This window comes from Asterias amurensis, chromosome 19, assembly GCF_032118995.1.
Source record: "Asterias amurensis chromosome 19, ASM3211899v1".
Taxonomy (NCBI): Eukaryota; Metazoa; Echinodermata; class Asteroidea; order Forcipulatida; family Asteriidae; genus Asterias; species Asterias amurensis.
In genome coordinates, this window is record NC_092666.1 from 3,340,771 (window position 1) to 3,359,902 (window position 19,132).

The 19,132-nt window shown below is 38.3% G+C and overlaps 2 protein-coding genes across 3 annotated transcripts in view; one reads left to right on the forward strand and one right to left on the reverse strand.

The window, feature by feature from the left end:
- Window positions 1-7,036, forward strand: part of LOC139951599 (short transient receptor potential channel 5-like) — a 34,936-nt gene extending 27,900 nt beyond the window's left edge. For both annotated transcript variants that reach the window (XM_071950567.1, XM_071950566.1), the window contains exons 14-15: window positions 1,990-2,111; window positions 3,801-7,036. In XM_071950567.1, the coding sequence (XP_071806668.1) occupies window positions 1,990-2,111; window positions 3,801-4,368 (690 nt within the window). In that variant the 3' untranslated portion in view covers window positions 4,369-7,036. The remainder of the gene's footprint in view (window positions 1-1,989; window positions 2,112-3,800) is intronic.
- Window positions 7,037-17,232: 10,196 nt separating this feature from the next.
- On the reverse strand, window positions 17,233-19,132 carry LOC139951879 (uncharacterized). Its single transcript, XM_071950958.1, has 3 exons — window positions 19,051-19,132; window positions 18,318-18,427; window positions 17,233-17,563 (listed from the first exon to the last, which is right to left on the reverse strand). The coding sequence occupies exons 1-3, from the start codon at window positions 19,051-19,053 to the stop codon at window positions 17,368-17,370; spliced, it is 309 nt and encodes a 102-aa protein (XP_071807059.1). The 5' UTR covers window positions 19,054-19,132; the 3' UTR covers window positions 17,233-17,367.

Below are 19,132 nucleotides of genomic sequence, written 5' to 3' on the forward strand. Positions count from 1 at the left end.
TGGTCATACACAATCTTCTCCAAAATCTACACCATCTGACTTGTGAGTGAAACTGGCGTGTAGTTGTTGGGACTAAGTCTTGGATCTTTTTTGAAGAGTGGTGTATCTCTCCAATCTTGTTGAACTACGCAGGTCAGCAGCGACTTTGTCAAAAGGAGACTCAGCGGAATATCCAGATCAAGAACATTTTTCATAACATTGACGGCAAGTCCATCTGGTCCACAAGCTTTATTCATGTGAAGCTTCTGTAATTTTTCATGTACTAAGGCTGGAGTAACAGACATGTCATACAAGTTACATGTAGCAGTGCTGTCCATCTGGTCTACAAGCGTTGTTCATGTGAAGCTTCTGTAACTTTTCACAAGTCTTTAGTAACGGAGTCATACAAGTTGGCAGTGCTGACTCTGTCTTGAAGAGAGAAGTTTAAGAGATCGTCTTCTGGTTCAACTTTCAGTACCATCATCATCATTCGGCATAGACTTGCGTCCGTGGTCGCCTCGTCCTCAGGTTGTAATGGGGGCACACTCCTGGAGTTGCCGCCATCACCTGGTGTCTTTCAGTACCCTAGCCCCAAAAATCATTTGAGATTTCTGCCTTTTCGTTGTCTACAGTCGCCTTTTTACCATCCTGCCTCACTTTGGGACCTCTCTTGATGGTTGGAGATTTCTCCTCTTCACTTGAAAAAATTACTTTTAGTGGTTCTAGGTTTACCATCCGGATGTCTTCTTCCTAGTCTGTGCACCGCCTTTGGTACGATGTCAGTTCCCCCTATACTTTTGAATAATTCGTTGCATAGCGTGTCGTGGCCGAGTGGATAAGAGCACCGAACTCAAGCTCTGCTGATTCTGTTCAGCAGAGTGTGGGTTCGAATCCCGGTCGTGACACTTGTGTCCCTGAGCAAGACACTTGACTATAATTGCTTCTCTCAACCCAAGGGTAAATGGGTACCTGTGAGGGCAGAGATGGATCTTGTGATTGGTTTAGCCGAGTAGCGCATATATTGCACACAGGCTGTATACTCCCCAGGGAGCTGAGATGGTTTAAGGAATGATTTAAGGCCCAGTGACCAGGGGTAATAATGTGAAGCGCTTTGAGACACCCCTCGTGCAGAAAAAGCGCTATATAAAAATGGTCTCTTATTATCCAAATCATTCATATCTGTATTGATAACAGAGTCAATTATCTGGTAATCATCACTTCTTGCGTTGGCTACATCATGCTCAGGTAAAACCCTCTGATAACAGCATTTTTCTTACGCTTCGCTATCTCCTCCGGCTCTTTCTGCATCAGGTCTGTTCTATTTTTGTGAGTTTGGCAATTTACTATTGAGTCCACCTATCATTTTCTTTGTGGCTGCAACTTCGACATTCAGATCATCAACAACAGCTTTGTCAGCTTTACTATCCAACTTACCTGTTTACTCATTAATTTTTGTAAAGCGCTTCAGGACTGTTGTGTGAAGCGGTATATAAGTCACACGATCCAAAACCTGTGACCATATTTCACAAATTTTCTCGGACTTACACTGGCTTCCGGTTAGACAACTGATGCGTACAAAACACTCCTTCTGACATATAGCTGTATCTATGGCCGCACACCTACTTATTTGTCAGAACTGATTCACAAATACCAGCCTTCCAGAAATCTCCACTCCCAATCACAATCTCTACTTGCCTGTTCATCGGCCTCAACTAAGTCTTACGGCCAACGTGCATTTTCCTCGTCTTCTCTTACTCTTTGGAACAAACTCCCCCGTAACATCAAAGACGCACAAACTGTGGATTTATTCAAACGCCTTCTCAAAACTCACTTGTCAAAGTCTATCTAATTTTGTTTGTTTTTCTATTTTGACTTTGTACAGCGCATTGGGACTCGGTGTGTAATACGCTTTATAAGAACGGTTCATTATTATTATTATTATTATTATTAGTATTGTTATTATTATTACTGTCGTCAATCTATTTACAATTGATGTTTTCTCCTTTGCAGCGAGTCATCGCTCGCCTTCTTGAGCGGTATGTGGCCGAGAAGACTGCTGATGAGTGTAGCACCACGGCTGAAGTCTCCAAAGCCGACCTCCGTAACTTGAAGAACGATCTCATTGCGCTAAGGTAATAACAATATTAAACCATTCTTATACAGCGCATATCACAGTGAGATCCCTGTGCGACGGCTGTCAGTATTTCCTACAAGTTATATAATATCAAAGTCTTATAGTGCCAAATTTACCAATTAAGGTACTCAAGGCGCTGAGTGTACACAAACTTTCAGAGAGATGGGTTATACCCTAACCTGAGAAAGTTTGAGCTCAATTGGTCGGGCGATTATAATGGAAGAAAAAACACCCTTGTCACACAAGGTTGTGTGCTTTCAGCAGATGCTTGATTTCGAGACCTCAAATTCTAAATCTGAGGTCTCGAAATCAATTCCGTGGAAAATTACTTCTTTCTCGAAAAATACGTCCCTTCAGAGGGAACCGTTTCTCAAAATGTTTTATACCATCAACCTCTCCCCATTACATGTTACCAAGTCGGGTTTTATGCAAAAAGATATTTTGAGCTATTAATTACCAGTAGTGTCCACTGCCTTTAACACGGTGCTAAATCAGTCACAAGATATGTGTGTACATGTATATGTAGAGCTACATGTACATGTTGAAGTATGAGACCTATTCCTTTACGTAGCACCATGTCATGTCACTTGGTTCTTTTACGTGCATTCAAATGTTATATAATAATATCAAAGTCTTATATAGCGCACGTACATATCTACCAAACAAGGTACTCAAGGCGCATAGTACAAATATACAAACTTTCAGAAAGATTGGTTATTGCAGTGATAAATTATGAGACCCAAATAATGTAGCACCTTACACAATGTTACAAGGATTTACAAGGTGCTACAGCGCATACAGCAGCCATACCGGGGAACGCCGGGGCGAACCCCTTCTCTTTTCGATAAGTGCACTGGGTTCTTTTGTGGAAGTGTCGTGGCCGAGCAGTTAAGAGCTCCGAATTCAAACTCTGGTGTTTCTGATCAGCAGAGTGTGCGTTCGAATCCCCAGTCGTGACACTTGTATCCTTAAGCAAGACACTTAACCATTGCTTTGTCCTTCGGATGGGACATAAAGCCGTTGGTCTCATGTGTTGTGTAAACGCTTGTAAAAGAACCCAGTGCACTTATCATAAAGAGAAGGGCTTCCCCCCTGTGTTCCTGGCTGGATTGGCAGCATACTGCGCCACAGCACCTTGTAAACCATTACATGATGCTTCAGGATTGAGTTTTATATCTTATAATTCGCCCCACTCCTTGCAGTAATAATACCTGGCGCTTTGTATCCTTTGGCAAAAGGGGCGTTATAAATATGGTTATTATTATTATTATTATTATTCTTTTACATGCTTCACGACTGGGACTCGAACCCACATTCTGCTGATCAGAAACACCAGAGTTTGAATTTGGTGCTCTTACCGCTCTGCCACGACACTTCCACGGCTTTAGGTCCCATAAATGCATTAGTTAGTGTAAGACACTTTTAAACTCTAATTGCTTCTTTCCACCCAGGAGTAAATGGGTACCTCTGAGGGCAGAGATGGTTCTTGTGATTGGTTTAGCTTAGTTGCGCATAATATTTGTTGCACAGGCTGTAATACTCCTCAGGGAGCTGAGACGGTTTATGGAATGAAGAAAATGGCTCAGTGACCAGGGGTAATGATGTTGGAAGCCCTTCGAGTTTGAAAAGCACGATATAAAACCCTTTTATTGTTATTATTAATGTTTTCATCAAACCTTTTTTTCAGATATGAAACCTTTCTGAAGCTGTGCCAAGTCCACGACCAACTGGTGAGCACGTCCAACGACTGCATCGTCATCAACAAGCAATCGGACATCGTACCGGGCATCTCAGATAGAGCTGACATCATCAGCTCAGATCTCTTTCACAACTTGGCGAACACACTGGACTTCCAGTCCTCCCTGGCGCAGACAGTTGCCAAGCTCCCCCCTCCCCAGTCGGCTCCACCTTCACCCCCTCCCGACGCTCCAGCGCCACCTGACCTACCGGCACCACCTGACCTTCCGGCACCTGACCTTCCGGCACCTGACCTTCCGGCGCCACCTGACCTTCCGGCACCACCAGTGGCCGAGCAGACTCAAGAACCAAAAGCATCAACGATGGCGGTTGCCTCTGCGACAAGCTCTCCTGGTCCAAGTCGGCCGGTTTCTCCTGCACCTCCAGTATTTGAAAAAGGGGTGAGGAAGATTGTAGTTAAGCTCGTTAAACAGTTTGAAACAGGGCAGATCAGTACGAGAAAGACAGTGACCCGTAGAACATCGTTACCGGTGCACTCCTTAGAAATGTTTTACTGAGGACAATTGTTGTTGCTCTGGTCTTTGCCTGTGTTTCGGCAACCTCCAGTATTTGAAAAAAGAGAGAAGAAGATCTGTGTTGGCTTGTTTTTGAAACCTGGCAGACCCACACAAGAAGTACAGTGAACTGAAGAACATCGTTATTGGTGTACTCCTTAGAAGTGTTTTACTGAGGACAATTGTTGTTGCTCTGGTCTTTGCCTGTGTTTCGGCAACCTCCAGTATTTGAAAAAAGAGAGAGGAAGATCTGTGTTGGCTTGTTTTTGAAACCTGGCAGACCCACACAAGAAGTACAGTGAACTGAAGAACATCGTTATCGGTGTACTCCTTAGAAGTGTTTTACTGAGCTCTGTCAAAAAGGACAATTCTTGTTGCCCTGACCTTGGGCTTGCCCTTACTTGAAAAAGAAATTAGGAAGATCGTTGTTAAGGTCGTTTAACAGTTTGAAACCGGCAGATTGGCAAAAGAAATATCGCCATCTCGGATCAAGTTCGAGTGCGCACATTTCAGTCGACTTCTGGCGAGCAAAATACATGCGAAGTGGCGCACTCTCTCGAATGACTCGTTTTGAAGCCTTGTCAACCATCGTAACCACGGTATTGCCTTGCGAGTGATCGCTGTAGTGTAACTGGTTGCCCTCTGCGCTTCACACATGTTAGAATGAAGCAGGCTATTGGGACCAGTGAATAAACCTGCCGACCATTTCACCAAACTCTGCATAACTTAGTTAGGACTTAGGACCAGTCCCAACCCTGCGCTGTTGCATGCAGACCTTAAGATAAATCCCAAATTAGGACGAGCTTTACTCGTCCAAACTCAAGATAGGATTAATCCTAGCGTTTCGTGAAATCGGCTGCAGGGCCCTGAGGCTGGTTCAAAATAGTCGACCACAATAGTCCACCAATGGTCGACCACAATAGTCCACCACCCTGGATTACAGTCAAAGTAATAATCCTTTATTCATAAATACCTCAGACAGGTCCTATTGTTGGAAAGCGCGTCACGTGGGGGTGTTTTAATGGTTGATAATGACCAGCTGGAGCTCTGTTTATAACCGGTTGTTCGGAAACTACACGGACAAGTTTTACAGAGTTTCTTACTTTAGTACGCCTTTTAACCAAGGCATTTATGAATGGGAATAAAAGAGTAGTAACTCGTTCTTAAACCGCCGTTTAAATTCTTGCAGGTTCATGGATCAGGCGAGGGCCTTTATCACACAACCACGAACCTGCCAGTTTTAAAGAACTTGTCGCTACCCTTTTATTCCCTTTGGTTAACATGATGCACACTTAAACTTGCTCTTGGTTTGTACACTGTCTTGTGGGAGTTTGCTGAATTCCCCAGGACGGGATAATGTTTAAACAAAACATTTACCAAACAGTTCATCTTCTCAACTCTTAATGATTATCAATAACTTTATTATCAAAACAAATTATTTCACATTTCAATATTGATTATTATGATGTGGTTTTTAGTTTGTTGTGAGAATTAAATTTTTATTTGTAAAGTTGAACATAGTGAACATTTTGTATATGTAGACCAGATGTATATTTAAATCAATTGTAAAAATGTTTGATTGTAAAATAATACCTGTATATTAATTCAAAAGATCTGTTCATACTTATTATCACGTAATACATTTTTATTAAAATAGTTGATTGGTAGAACTTTGAAGAGCGGCCTAATCTTATCAATAGTGCTTGAAACTTTTAAGAATGTTGGTAATTAAGTCGAAGACCAGGGGAAAATTGTTTAGCGCTGTAAACATTTTTTTTTTCTGAAGGGTTGGTCCTGGTATGAACTTTAGAATCAATGAGCTTTCAGTGGGGAACTATTTCTCTGGAGGATTGGTACTGGTATGAACTTTAGAATCAGTGAGCTTTTAGATGGAAATAATTTACTGGAGGGTTGGTATATGAACTTCAGAAGTGAGCTTTCAGATGGAAATATTTCTCTGGAAGATTGGTACTGGTATGAACTTTAGAATCAGTGAGCTTTCATGTGAAAATATTTCTCTGGAGGATTGGTACTGGTATGAACTCAAGAATCAGTTAGCTTTCATGTGAAAATATTTCTCTGGAGGATTGGTACTGGTATGAACTTAAGAATCAGTTAGCTTTCAGGTGGAAATATTTATCTGGGGGATTGGTACTGGTATGAACTCAAGAATCAGTTAGCTTTCATGTGAAAATATTTCTCTGGAGGATTGGTACTGGTATGAACTTAAGAATCAGTTAGCTTTCAGGTGGAAATATTTCTCTGGAGGATTGGTACTGGTATGAACTTTATATTCAGTGAGGTTCCATTCGGGAATTTTCCCCTTTTAAACACCTATCCAGTTTAGTTTGTCTATTAAGCAAAACTACATAGTACTTATTATTGAGAGTTTGTAGTGTTGTGTATTTATATGTTGCTACAGTGTTTCCATGGAAATTGATCATTTGTAGATCAAGTGCAAATGGTTTTACTCATTTTTTTAGGATTTTAAGAAACGTTCGGTCAAAACGTTCGGTCAAAAAACTTTTAAAATGAAAGGGGTGTCAAAATATTTAAAGGGGTGAGTCTAGAATTTTAATCAAATGTTTGTCAACAAAACAATAATTAGCCTACTAAAACTACTAAAGGGTAAAAGAAATGTACAAAAGTACATGATCCTAGTTCTAATCTAAGTTTATAACAATTGCATTTATTGTGTTATTCACTCATTAAATTTGAAGGGTGATTCACCTGAAAAGCTAAAAAGGTTTAAAATGTTACTTGTCTCTTTGTTTGCATTTGATTTTTTTTATATATTTGACTTTTCAATCATAATTTATATATAAATTTTATTAATAAAGATGCTATGTCAGATTTTTGGCCGATTTGACCCAAACAATTTGATTTAAAATTAAATAGGTATCTTGATGGGAGTCGAGAATGTTAAAGGCTTTCACTTGAGCCATTGCTCGAAAAAGTCCGCCAATTGTTAGTAGCAGTGAAGTGCTCAAAATTAGTTTTTGTCAGGATCCCGACAATATATCACGTTACCCATTCTTATGTGTTTTATAAGAAATGTTTTAAATTTTTGCATGGTTCCTGACCATTAAATGTATAAGTTAAACTTTTTTCGTTAGAGCGGGTGATGCTCTTTGAAATACTATTCGCTTTAAAACACTATTTTTTAATGTTTTTGGCAAAAAATCTGACATAGCATCTTTAACTCTATATTGTCCCTTCATAATAAAAACAAATAAAGTTCCCTCAAAACTTCTTGGCTTTGGTATCACCGTTACCATTATAGGGTGCGTGCAATTAGCTTCCCCGGGTCGACCCCGGTGTGTGGCGATTTCTTTTTCCAGGACGAACGTGTGCAGATAATTACCCACGTTTATCCTGTAAAAAAAAAACCCGACACACACCGGGGTCGACCCAGGGAAGCTAAACGAACGCACCCTATGGCTTGTCCCAGGGACGTTTGTGATATGCAAATTACTCACGTGGTGTGCTCGCGGGCTACATTTCACCCTTTTGCAAGACAAAATGGCTGAAGGCTAAAGAATTTTGTATCCGATGTTTTTCCACATTTTGCACGTAATTAAGTCGCCACAATAACTACAACATGAGAGAGGTGAGTGAGTATGATGTATAGAATTCGTAGAATACTTCTTTTGTTTCATTACGAGTTTCTGAAACGGTAAAAAATGAGGCAAACATGAAATAGACCTTGCCGTTCGACATGGCGGCAGTTTCGTTTCTACACATGAGGCCGATATGCTACATGACACTATTGGTTATTACTCAGAATAATTGTTAACATAAAACCTTACTTGGTAACGAGTAATGGGAGAGGTTGATAGTATAAAACATTGAGAGAAACGGCTCCCTCTGAAGTGGAGTAGTTAGAAAGAAGTAATTTTCCACGAATTTGATTTCGAGACCTCAGATTTAGTTTAGAACTTGAGCTCTCGAAATCGAGCATCTAAACGGACACAACTTCGTGTGACAAGGGTGGTTTTTTCTTTTATTATTATCTCGCAACTTTGATGACCGATTAGTGATTCTTAACTGTTCCATGCCTTGCATAGGAAACATGTTCCCCACCCAGACCTACCAAGTCTCACGCATTAGGCTTGAGACTCACGCATTTGGGCTCTGTCTCACGCTCACACGCACAGCAACCATTTTCTCACGCATTGGGGCCAGACCGGGGAAAAAAAAATTCACGAAAATCCTTTGCCATATTCATAGCGCTTTGCACTACACGTTTTTGTATCTCCAATTCCTTCAATGCAAGTGATCAGAGTAAACATTACAGGGCGCACATATTTTTGTTAAAATTGTTTTCTTGTGTGTTGGGACAATTTAAAGGCTCGTGAGCATGCTGTCCTTTATTAAACATTTCCCAATGCCTTATACTTTCTATATCCCCTCATTATGTTGATGTATGAACACTAATTTACATCCATACTTAAAAGTATAATTTTGTTCTTTTTCAGAGTTCGTGGAATCTGAATGTTTCCCTTTCATCAGAAGTGTATGTTGATCATTATGTTGCCTCTCCCTGCATCGAAGCAGTCTTTCCAGCCACAACAGCAGTCACTGATGAACAAAGCCTCAACCGTTCTGTAAGGCAACCAAAATGTATGTTTCTATTACTAGCTGTAGGGCCATAATAATTTATACCAACAAATTTGCCAAAATTTCTAAAAAATAAGACCCACATTATTTATGACTTTTTTTTTTTTTGTGGGGGCCTCCGAAGAATCAGTTAAATTTCTATTAAAAACTTTCGTTTAGGTCAGCCCTTCTTCCCAATGAAATGTTCATACTTTTCCCTCAAGAGCCAGAAATCATGCCTGTATTACAGGCTAAGCATTGTTAATTCGATACGAAACTACCCTTGAGGTCATTACCTAATATTGTGAATGAGGTTTTTTTGAGTTTTGCAACTGAATCTAGTTCACCAAAAGGAACGATTACACTGTATTTCTGTACTTGCAAACATGGAGTTACTGTTCATGAATAGTATGTAACTCTACCCCCTCCCCGAAGGATTTTGAAAAAAAATAGCTTTATAATTTTGAATGCATCCTATTAAATAGAAGTACAGTTTATCTGATCGTTCTGATTATCAATTTTGAGTAGTCCAAGGCAGGGTATACTTGGTAGTTAAAATTAATTGCCATGAAACTTTAGAGCACTGATCATGTTGATGTTAAACAAAATTGTTGGAAAACACCCCATGTAAAATGTAGTTTTAGGAAGAGTGGTAATTTCTTTTCACCCCCCAAAATTTTAATCTGAGAAAGGCTTCAGGCATGACGCCTTTCTCATGCATCTGAAAGCACACAATTTATGCATTTATTGACCACATCAAGTGAGGAGACTGGTGTTTGATAATTATCAAAAGTATCCCTAACGTTTATTATCTTCTAAAAGTTACTTTGAATTAGTTCCTCAACACTAAAAATGGGAATAGTGGATCATAAAAGCTGTTCATAGAACCAACAATTGTCAAAATATCAGGATTCATCAGAAAATAATAAGCAAACCAAACTAGATTGTTTATTTGAATTTTCAAGACTTTATTTGAACAAACTTTAAATGGTTTCCAAAGAAAGAAAACAATGACATCATTTAGTGCATCCTCACTGTTAGACATTACCCCCACCCACCCCAACCTCAAGATTATGACTTAGTTGTATGTTATGTTTCCTGAATGTTTTAATTAAAACAATTTTTGTTTTTGGGGTGCTTTGGCACTCTTATTGCTTCCTTACTATTCATTTGATAGTTGCTTAAATTGATGGTTCGAAATATGCCAGTTGATGTATACATGTAATTACTTTTTGAAAACCTCATTGAAATTATTTCAAAATGACCCTTTTTTGCAACGCCCAGTGCCACAATTCAAAAATTGTATTTGTAAAATCAAATACAGCTTTCAATTCATACTTGTTTTTATTAAAAGTATTGAAAATGTGTAGTTTCAAAATTCAACCTAAACCCCCAAAACCAGTTAAGAATTTATCTGAAACATCAGCTGGCAAATGACAATCATAGCTAAGAAATATAAATGATCAACCAAGGAAGAAATGTAACCTGTTTTTTTTTCAAAAAGGAGTCCACATGGCTAACAAAAAACTAGTCTCATGAAAACATGAATTAACTGTTTGATTTCTGCAAACTTTTAATACAATTTTTTGTGTTTTTTCTTCATCTTACAAGAACTCCGAATATTTACAGAATCAAAGCGTTTTTTTTTTTTTTTCAAACAAATCCAATTAAATTGGACTCCTTTATGGTTTACAGGTTGCATTTCTTACTTATAAAGAAGGTTCAACATTGGTATTCATATACTGCATAAAGAGTGCACAAATTTTGACACAAAAAACATTATCTCAAATTGCAGCGTTTCAAAGCGAATTTCTTTATTTATTGTTTAACTCAATACAGTTTTTACATCAAGTGGACATTTAGATGAATGTTTCCTTGCATGCTTACCAAAATTTAAGGTAATGCATGTTCACTAAATTTCTGCATTAAACTTAATTCACAATAGCGTAACTACCAATGTTGTATCTTCTACAAAGGCCGCATCTTATAGCTTGTTCTGTGACTTTATAATCTCAATCTTGGAAAGTAAAAAATGGCTAAGTCCACAAAGGGACACAGAAAGTCAATAACTATTAAGTGTTTTTGTCAAAAAAAGACTATGTCCAAAAAAAGACTAAGTACAAACATTGACTATGAGTTTCTGCTCAAAAAATTACTAAGTACAAACAATGGCTAGTGTTTTGGTCAAAAAAATGACTAAGTCCACAATAGGCCACAATTACCATGTGTTTTTGTCAAAAAATGACTAAGTCCAAAAAAAGACTAAGTACAAACATTGACTATGAGTTTCTGCTCAAAAAAATGACTAAGTCCACAATAGGACACAGAAAGCCTATAATTACCAAGTGTTTTTGTCAAAAAATGACTAAGTACAAACATTGACTATGAGTTTCAGCTCAAAAAATTACTAAGTACAAACAATGGCTAGTGATTTGGTCCACAATGGGACTCCATTTTATTGTTATTTAAAGTCACAACAAGCTATAAGACGATACCTTTAATAAGGGGCTGTATTCCATTTTGATGTACCTGGCTATATAATCTAATGGTAATTTGAATTTGACGCCTTGTATAAGTGTCATGTGCAAATTTCTAGTTGATTACATTGTTGGTGTACATTGCTATGGAATACAGTCTCTTCTGCACCCCTATAGGGGGTGCACTTGGTTGATCATGATTTTAAATATAGGGGGGGTAGGGCCAAACTTTTTACGCAGTTAATTTCGAACCGTACAACGGCACGAGAAATTTTTTTGGCTGACTTAGTCTATATAAAAAAGGCAATTTTTAAGGGATTTTTTTGATTTTTTTTAAGCACCACTGAACTGTAGAAGCAGCAGAGTTGCGCAAACGTGTGTGCCAGTCGATGTGGCCAACTACTATCTAGAAAGTGAAGCGACTTAATGATCTAAGTATTAATGGAAGGAAAGCATTTTATTAAGTTAAATCAAGTTAATGTTTCATTGATAGTCTGTTTTACAAAAGTCCTGCTTTACATGATTGACAAACTAAAAAGATTGGTTTTTAAAAGTCCGAAGCCAAAAACAAACTAAAGATTTTTTTTGCAAAGTCCAAAACAAAGGTCGGAAAGGATTCTGTTGCCCGTTAAAATGTTTGATGAATCTGTATCAAGTGTACCATCGGACGTCTCCCCCTGTTCGGGCAAACACGTCGCTAAGTTCTTGGAGTAAAGTTTCAAGTTTGAATTTTGGTTGAAATGTAAAAGGACGCTTCCACTCCATCACTGATTGAATCCTGTACCATCAGAATAACGAAGACTTCAACCCAGATGATGATGCGCTGATCAGAGAAACAAGATTCCAAAATGGCGGCTGAACTTCAACAATTTTGTGAATTTTTGTGACAAGCACAAAAAACAGAACTAAAATACGCATGTTCTTTTCAATATTAACAGCATACTCAGGAATGTATTGGTTTCACTTGCATAAGAAGTACTACACTTCTTCGTAAATTTTGTTTCAAATCAATCGTAAGTTTTGGATTTGTTAAAATATCGCAACATTTTAACAGTGTGTGATTACACGACTAAACAAAGTCAAATTTCAAAGTCAAAAGTGAGGTTGTACACAAACATCAGATTTGCATTGAGTATCATTACAGGAGATATTGTAGATGACATTGGGTTTATGGAGGATAACTAGACTGAGAAAAAAAATCTTTAAAAAACCTAACCTATCTCTAAACTCCTAAAGTACAACAAAGTTTCAAATCCTACGAAACTACAAATTGCTGATAAAGTCCCAATAAAGTATTGAACATCTAGGATCAACAACTACTCCTACTGATTAACTTCATGTAAATCTGCAAACCAACAACTGCATACTAATGATTGCATACCAATGATAAACTACAATGTTTTTGCATAAAAATAAGTCCGACGTCAATGTCGGAAAATTAAGGTTTTATAAGTGACGATAAGATCCTAAGTACAACAAAGTTTCAAATCCTACTGAACTACAAATTGCTGATAAAGTTCCATTACAGTATTGAACATCTAGTATCAACAACTACTCCTACTGATTAACTTTATGTAAATCTGCAAACCAACCATTGCATGCTAATGATTTCGTACCAGTTAGAAAATTACAATGTTCTTGCATAAGAATGAGTCTGACGTCGATGTCGGAAAATTAGGTTTTATCAGTGAAGATACAATCACTGATAACCTTGGTGTATTTTCCGTCTAGAAAGACACCGGTGATTCTGCAAACAGTGCATGACTAAAGTAATAAAGTGGTGTCTTATTTAGAATACCTATTCCTGCTATGTCTGCTTGGCGGAATATTTATAACAAAATCAATCTAACAAGCAAATTGAGAAATAACTACTTAGGTGTTCGGGCCAACAGCCCGGAACACCTCTTATTTTTAGTTTTGAAGTTATTTATTAAAAATTCTACACTAAAACTGGACTAGTGTGTATGCTCCCTTTTCCTATAACTACCTAGCCATGTGACAAATTACTATCTTTGCTCTAAGGTTATTTAATTGAATAAGTCTATACCAAATACGCTAAACACCTAGTTTGATCCATTGTACACTTAGCTGTTGTACATGTTGAGACATTCTCTTTTTACCTTAAAAGAATTAAAATAATTGATGGACATCGCACAAAATTGGTTTTGTTTCAAAGAGGTCTTAACAAAAACAAAATACAATTGTTTTACTGACAAAAACTAGTAGCTTGCATTTGTTCCCAACAGTTCTACGAGTTTAATATTATAATCTTGCCTACTCTTTTTAGAACCTGTCAAAATAACTAATGACCAAGTGTCTTGTCACTTTAACAGGCTGAATAACTAAGGATTTAACCTAGATGATGATGTGCTGATCAGAGAAACAAGATTCCAACATTGCGGCTGAACTTCACAAATTTTGTGAGTTTTTGTAAACCGCCCAAGTGTCGTCACCATGTTCAGCTGGAAAAGGGTAACCAGTTGTAAAATCTACTGCAGCTAAGTAATTACTACAATTTTGAAAAATGTATACAAATCATACACAGTGGCAGTTTTTGTTAAAAAACAATGTCTATTGGTCAACATTAGTTTTAAATCATTTCCTAAACTGATTGTCGTGAACATACCTACTGTAGAATCTGTTATAGAGCTGACCACTCAAAACCTACAATGAACAACCTAAAGTTAATTGGTCACTGAAATAGACCAATAGTTAACATCATAGACTGAATAACGTCAACCAGTTCAACGGGTTTTAACTAACTCTGAATCTTAACACTATTCTAACTTCCAAAGGAGTGTAAGTACGACCTACTGTGGCTGAGAATTAAATTGGTCACAATATTACATAATGCACAACGGCATCCTTCTAAGCGATGTTTCTTCTACACTAAGTTTACTTCCTACACAATCCCAATGTCATCTTTGATATCTCCTTTTGATACAGTCAAAACTTCTTAACACATGTGAAACCAATGTAAAAGCCTGAGTACCTGAGTGAAATGTGAAACGCCATGTTCAGAATCTCGTTTCTCCGACCCTCGCACCAACAACTGGGTAGAAATCTCCGCCATCCGTCAGGTCCAGAGGCTCCCTCAGATCAGAAGAGGATGTCCGGTGTAGAAAAGGTTGATCAAAAAGTAGACCCGTTTACACAGGAACAGTATAGAGAGACGGGTACCAACTTAGGATAACAAAATGATCAGGTAAAAAAGTGAAAAAAAGTGCAATGGTCCTCAGTCCTTGACACTTTTGATACAGGCCCCCAAAGACTTCAACAGGCAACCAAATCCTTTCTTTCTTATGTTTCAATTTTTTGTTGGAGATCGAGAAGTTGAAATAGTTTGTCAATCATGTAAGGTAGGACACCGGTAAGACAGACTACCAGCGCCACATCAACAAGATTTCACTTAATAAAATGCTTACCCAACCATTAACTCTTGGATCATTAGGTCGTCACACTTTCCAGATAGTAGTAGGCCACACCGACCGGCACACACGTTTGCACAACTCTGCTGCTTCTACAGTTCAGTGGTGCTTTCTATAGCATTTAATGAATGGTAACCAATTAATTTAAGACAACAATTTTTTTCAAATTATATAAACAGCCAAGTACAACATTTACTATCCTTGAGTTGAAATAAAAGTTATCTCTGAAATTTAAAACTGTTAATTTTTACTGTCACAGCAATGCAAGGAAGAAAAAGAAACATTTTCAGATAGTGTGGCTGTTTCGCAGATATTGTACTTTTTAATAAATTTCATTTTGAGTTTGGACAGATGTGCGTCACACTTATCCAAACATGATATGCCTAAAATGAAAACATTTGGTTAAATTGCAACGTACTCGTATGTCATGAAAATTGGTCCCAAGAAGAGTGCAAGTTGTACTTGGCTTCACAATCCTCAAAGTATCAGTATAGAACCAGAGGCACTCCCACAATTTGAGTCACAAGCAAATTTTACAGAAATTTTTGCTTTCCTAAACCGATTCAAGATATTCCAACTCTGGGAAAATCTAGAAAAGAGGTTTTGAAAGCGAGCAAAGTTATTAAAGTAGTAGGGAAAAAAACATTTGCCAAGAGAGTTTTGAAGAAAAAAAAAGAAAAAAACGTATGTTGGACATTAAAGTCGAACGTTCTATATGAAAAATGTATGCATTTTGTACGAAGTAATGTGAACTCGTTTCATGGGAATGTCTCTATAAAATGTATTAAGACTTTTATGTAATATACACAAACATTATGCAGTTGTGAACCAAACTACCAAAAATGACAAATCTTTTCTCAATGTTCTGTTTCCTAGACCCTTCACATGAAATATATAAATTGCACATAGCACGTGCGCAATTAAATTTTGGTTGGCAAAATGAGGGAATATCGCGCTGTTTTATGTACGGTTAATGGGTTCGTGACGCAGATGCGATTGCGCGTCTGCTTAGCATATTTCACGGGAAGGGTCCATCACAACACATGATTCAAGATTTATCATTAATGTTTTTGCAACAAATACCCCAGGTGAGAAGGGGGCAGTGGTGAAATGGCAGGCGGCCATTTATGACATAAAGCCGCAAAGGTTTACAGTAACCTTACCCTGCAGAGGAAGGGTCAGAGGTCACATGGCAGGTGGGCTGATATAAAGTACCAGTCATTTTCCCAGGTAAGAAGGGGCAAAGGTCATGTGTGTACACATGAACCTCAACATTTAGTTTGCTGTGACCCAATCCCTAGCATAAAGGGATGAAAGTCATGTATGATGGTAGTGGTACAACAGTAAGCCACTAATGGAAAACTTTACTAAGTTTGCTGTGACCCAACCCCTAGCATAAAGGGATAAAAGTCATGTGTGATGGTAACGGTACAACAGTAAGCCACTAATGGAAAACTTTACTAAGTTTGCCGTGACCCAACCCCTAGCATAAAGGGATGAAAGTCATGTGTGATGGTAGTGGTACAACAGTAAGCCACTAATGGAAAACTTTACTAAGTTTGCTGCGACCCAATCCCAAGCAGAAAGGGATGAAAGTCACCTGTGATGGTAGTGGTACAACAGTAAGCCACAAATGGAAAACTACTAAGTTTGCTGTGACCCAAACCCTAGCATAAAGGGATGAAAGTCATGTATGATGGTAGTGGTACAACAGTAAGCCACAAATGTACAACTTTATTAAGTTTGCTGTGACCCAACCCCTAGCATAAAGGGATGGAAGTCATGCACCATGGTAGTGGTACAACAGTAAGCCACTGCTAGAGAAAACGTTGATAGGTTCCTAGTTTGCTATGACACAAACCCCTAGCAGAAAAGGACAGCTCGGTCATTTAAAAAGGGCAAGTGCACCAAGAAGGTTTTTCTTGGTAAAGGGCACCTCTATGGAATAATTGCAAGAACATTTCAAGGGGCACCAAGGCAATGACCAGGGGCAACGTTGCCTCTGTAATGTATCAGGCGTGTCATAGCAACAGTATCGAGGGTAACAATTTGTGCAATGACCAACTCTCAGGAAAAAGAGAATTTAAGTCTTGTCATGACCCATAAGTTACAAAGTATGCCATGATCCAGAGCTGGAAGGCTTTCATATTAGAAGGTGTGCACTCAAGTTTCTTGTTCGCTCTTTCAATCGATCAACCCACCCCAGGGGTAAGGGGAGGATCAATCAATAACAACCCATGAAGGTAAACAATTAAACTTTAGATACTCGTTTTTTGAAACTAGCTATACAGCATGATTTATCACAAACTTATGTAAGCAACACTAACGGTTTAAAAACACCTTGTCCAAAGTTCGGCCATTTTGTCTGGTTCCCGTGTACCGATCGAAACTCTCAAAGTTTGAAAAAAGGAAACAGATTAAATTTTGATGTCAAGCCTCATTTTGTTTCTTGAGACAATCCTAATGGCACTGTTAGTGATAAAGGAACCTTATCTTATTTAAGTACCCATACTGTGATTACTACAGAGGGATGGATGCTCGGCCTCCTCATCAGTAAGACATCTCTCGGGCATCAGGTGGTGGTCGTCGTCGGTGGTGACTTCATCTCCTTGTTCCAGTGAGCTTTTGCCTTGAGTTCCTCTCAGTGTAGACCGATCCGAAGATTCTCTCCATAAGTACTCAATCTCTTGATGCCTGGAAATCAAGAAAATAAATGAAAAAATAACTTTTACATGACAAAATGAACCTTTGACCCTAACCATCCTGGGGGCGATTTCACCAAGAGTTAGGACTGGTCCTTAGTCCCAGGAGATATTAAAAACTTGAGGCTAGTCCTAAGTTAGACGAGTAACTTGTCCTAACTTCATGAACTTGAGATAAAACTAGTCTTTAACTCTTTGGATAAGTCCACCAGTCCTTCAAGATCCAATTGCATGTTTCGTTTGTTTCTGTTTTGGTGATTGCTGCACTTGTAACCATATTGTGCTGTATACACATGTCATGTAAACAGTGAATTTCTGCTTGTACTAATCCTCTTATAGCACTGAAATCCATCATTCACTGACGCTCATGGCTCTTCAACAATGTTACCCCGATCACTAGGCCATTTATTTCATTCATCAAACCAACTCATTCATCAAACCAACTCAGCTACAAATATGTAGTGACCAAGCTAAAAAAGAACCATCTCTGCCCTCACAGGTACCTACTAACCCCTGTGCAATCTATGGAAACTGTATGATAAACCTAAAAGGGTCTAACGCCCGGTTCATACTTCCTGCGAATGTGAAGCAAATTTGGTTGTCACAAACTCGCATTGAAAAACTCGCAACAGTTGAACTGTGTTCAACCCCTTCGAAACATTCGCTAAGAAAAAAGGGCTGTGTCGCCAAAATTCACGTTGCATTTGCAGGAAGTATGAACAAGGCTTAAGTAGTAATTAACTTACTTGCATGATGGGCAGAAAAAGAAGACAGTTTGTCCTTTATCAGCTGATCGTGTTTGCCTGGTGTGGATATGAAGTCCATCGTGACCGCACTTGGCACATGCCCTGTCAATCTGAAACCAGACCAGATACAAAAATGAAATTAAGAAGTGATGAAAAATAACCAAGCATTGAAAAAACAAATTTGTGATAATGCGGCTAAAACTTAGGGCCATAAGTTTGTGTTTTTTGTCAATGATTAATGGGGAAAATATCGAAAGATGAAATAAAACTGTGAAAGTTTCAGCAAAATAGGTCTACTGGTTCTACTTGCTGAGAAAACAGAAAGAAGCAAAACCCTGTCACAGTAGCGATGAATCCATCCGAGGTAAAGATTTTGATACATTAACAAATTAAGTTGCTTTTTCATAACATTAAAAAAAAATTGCCAGGGATTTCCTAAACACTGGCGAACCCTTTGTCATTGACTATGTTTTCACAGGTAAATTGGAAAACAACTCTGAAATAAAACGAACCTATTTGTATATCAAAATATGAGGGGGGTTTAGTTATTTTGCAAAATTTACACAATGTCAACTTTTTATTTGAAGTGGCGCAGTTTTCAATCAAACACAGTTAAAAAATTGGCCAGGGGTTTCCCTACGGGTGGCGAACCCTTTGTCACTGAATTTTTGTTCTTCTGCTTCCAGAGTTAAGAATATAAATCCAAATATTTGGGGGCTCGTTCAAAACTTACCATTTGATAAATCACCTAATATGAAGTGGCGCATTTTTCATTCAATAAAGGCAATCAAAAAATCGGCCTCCTCATCAGTAAG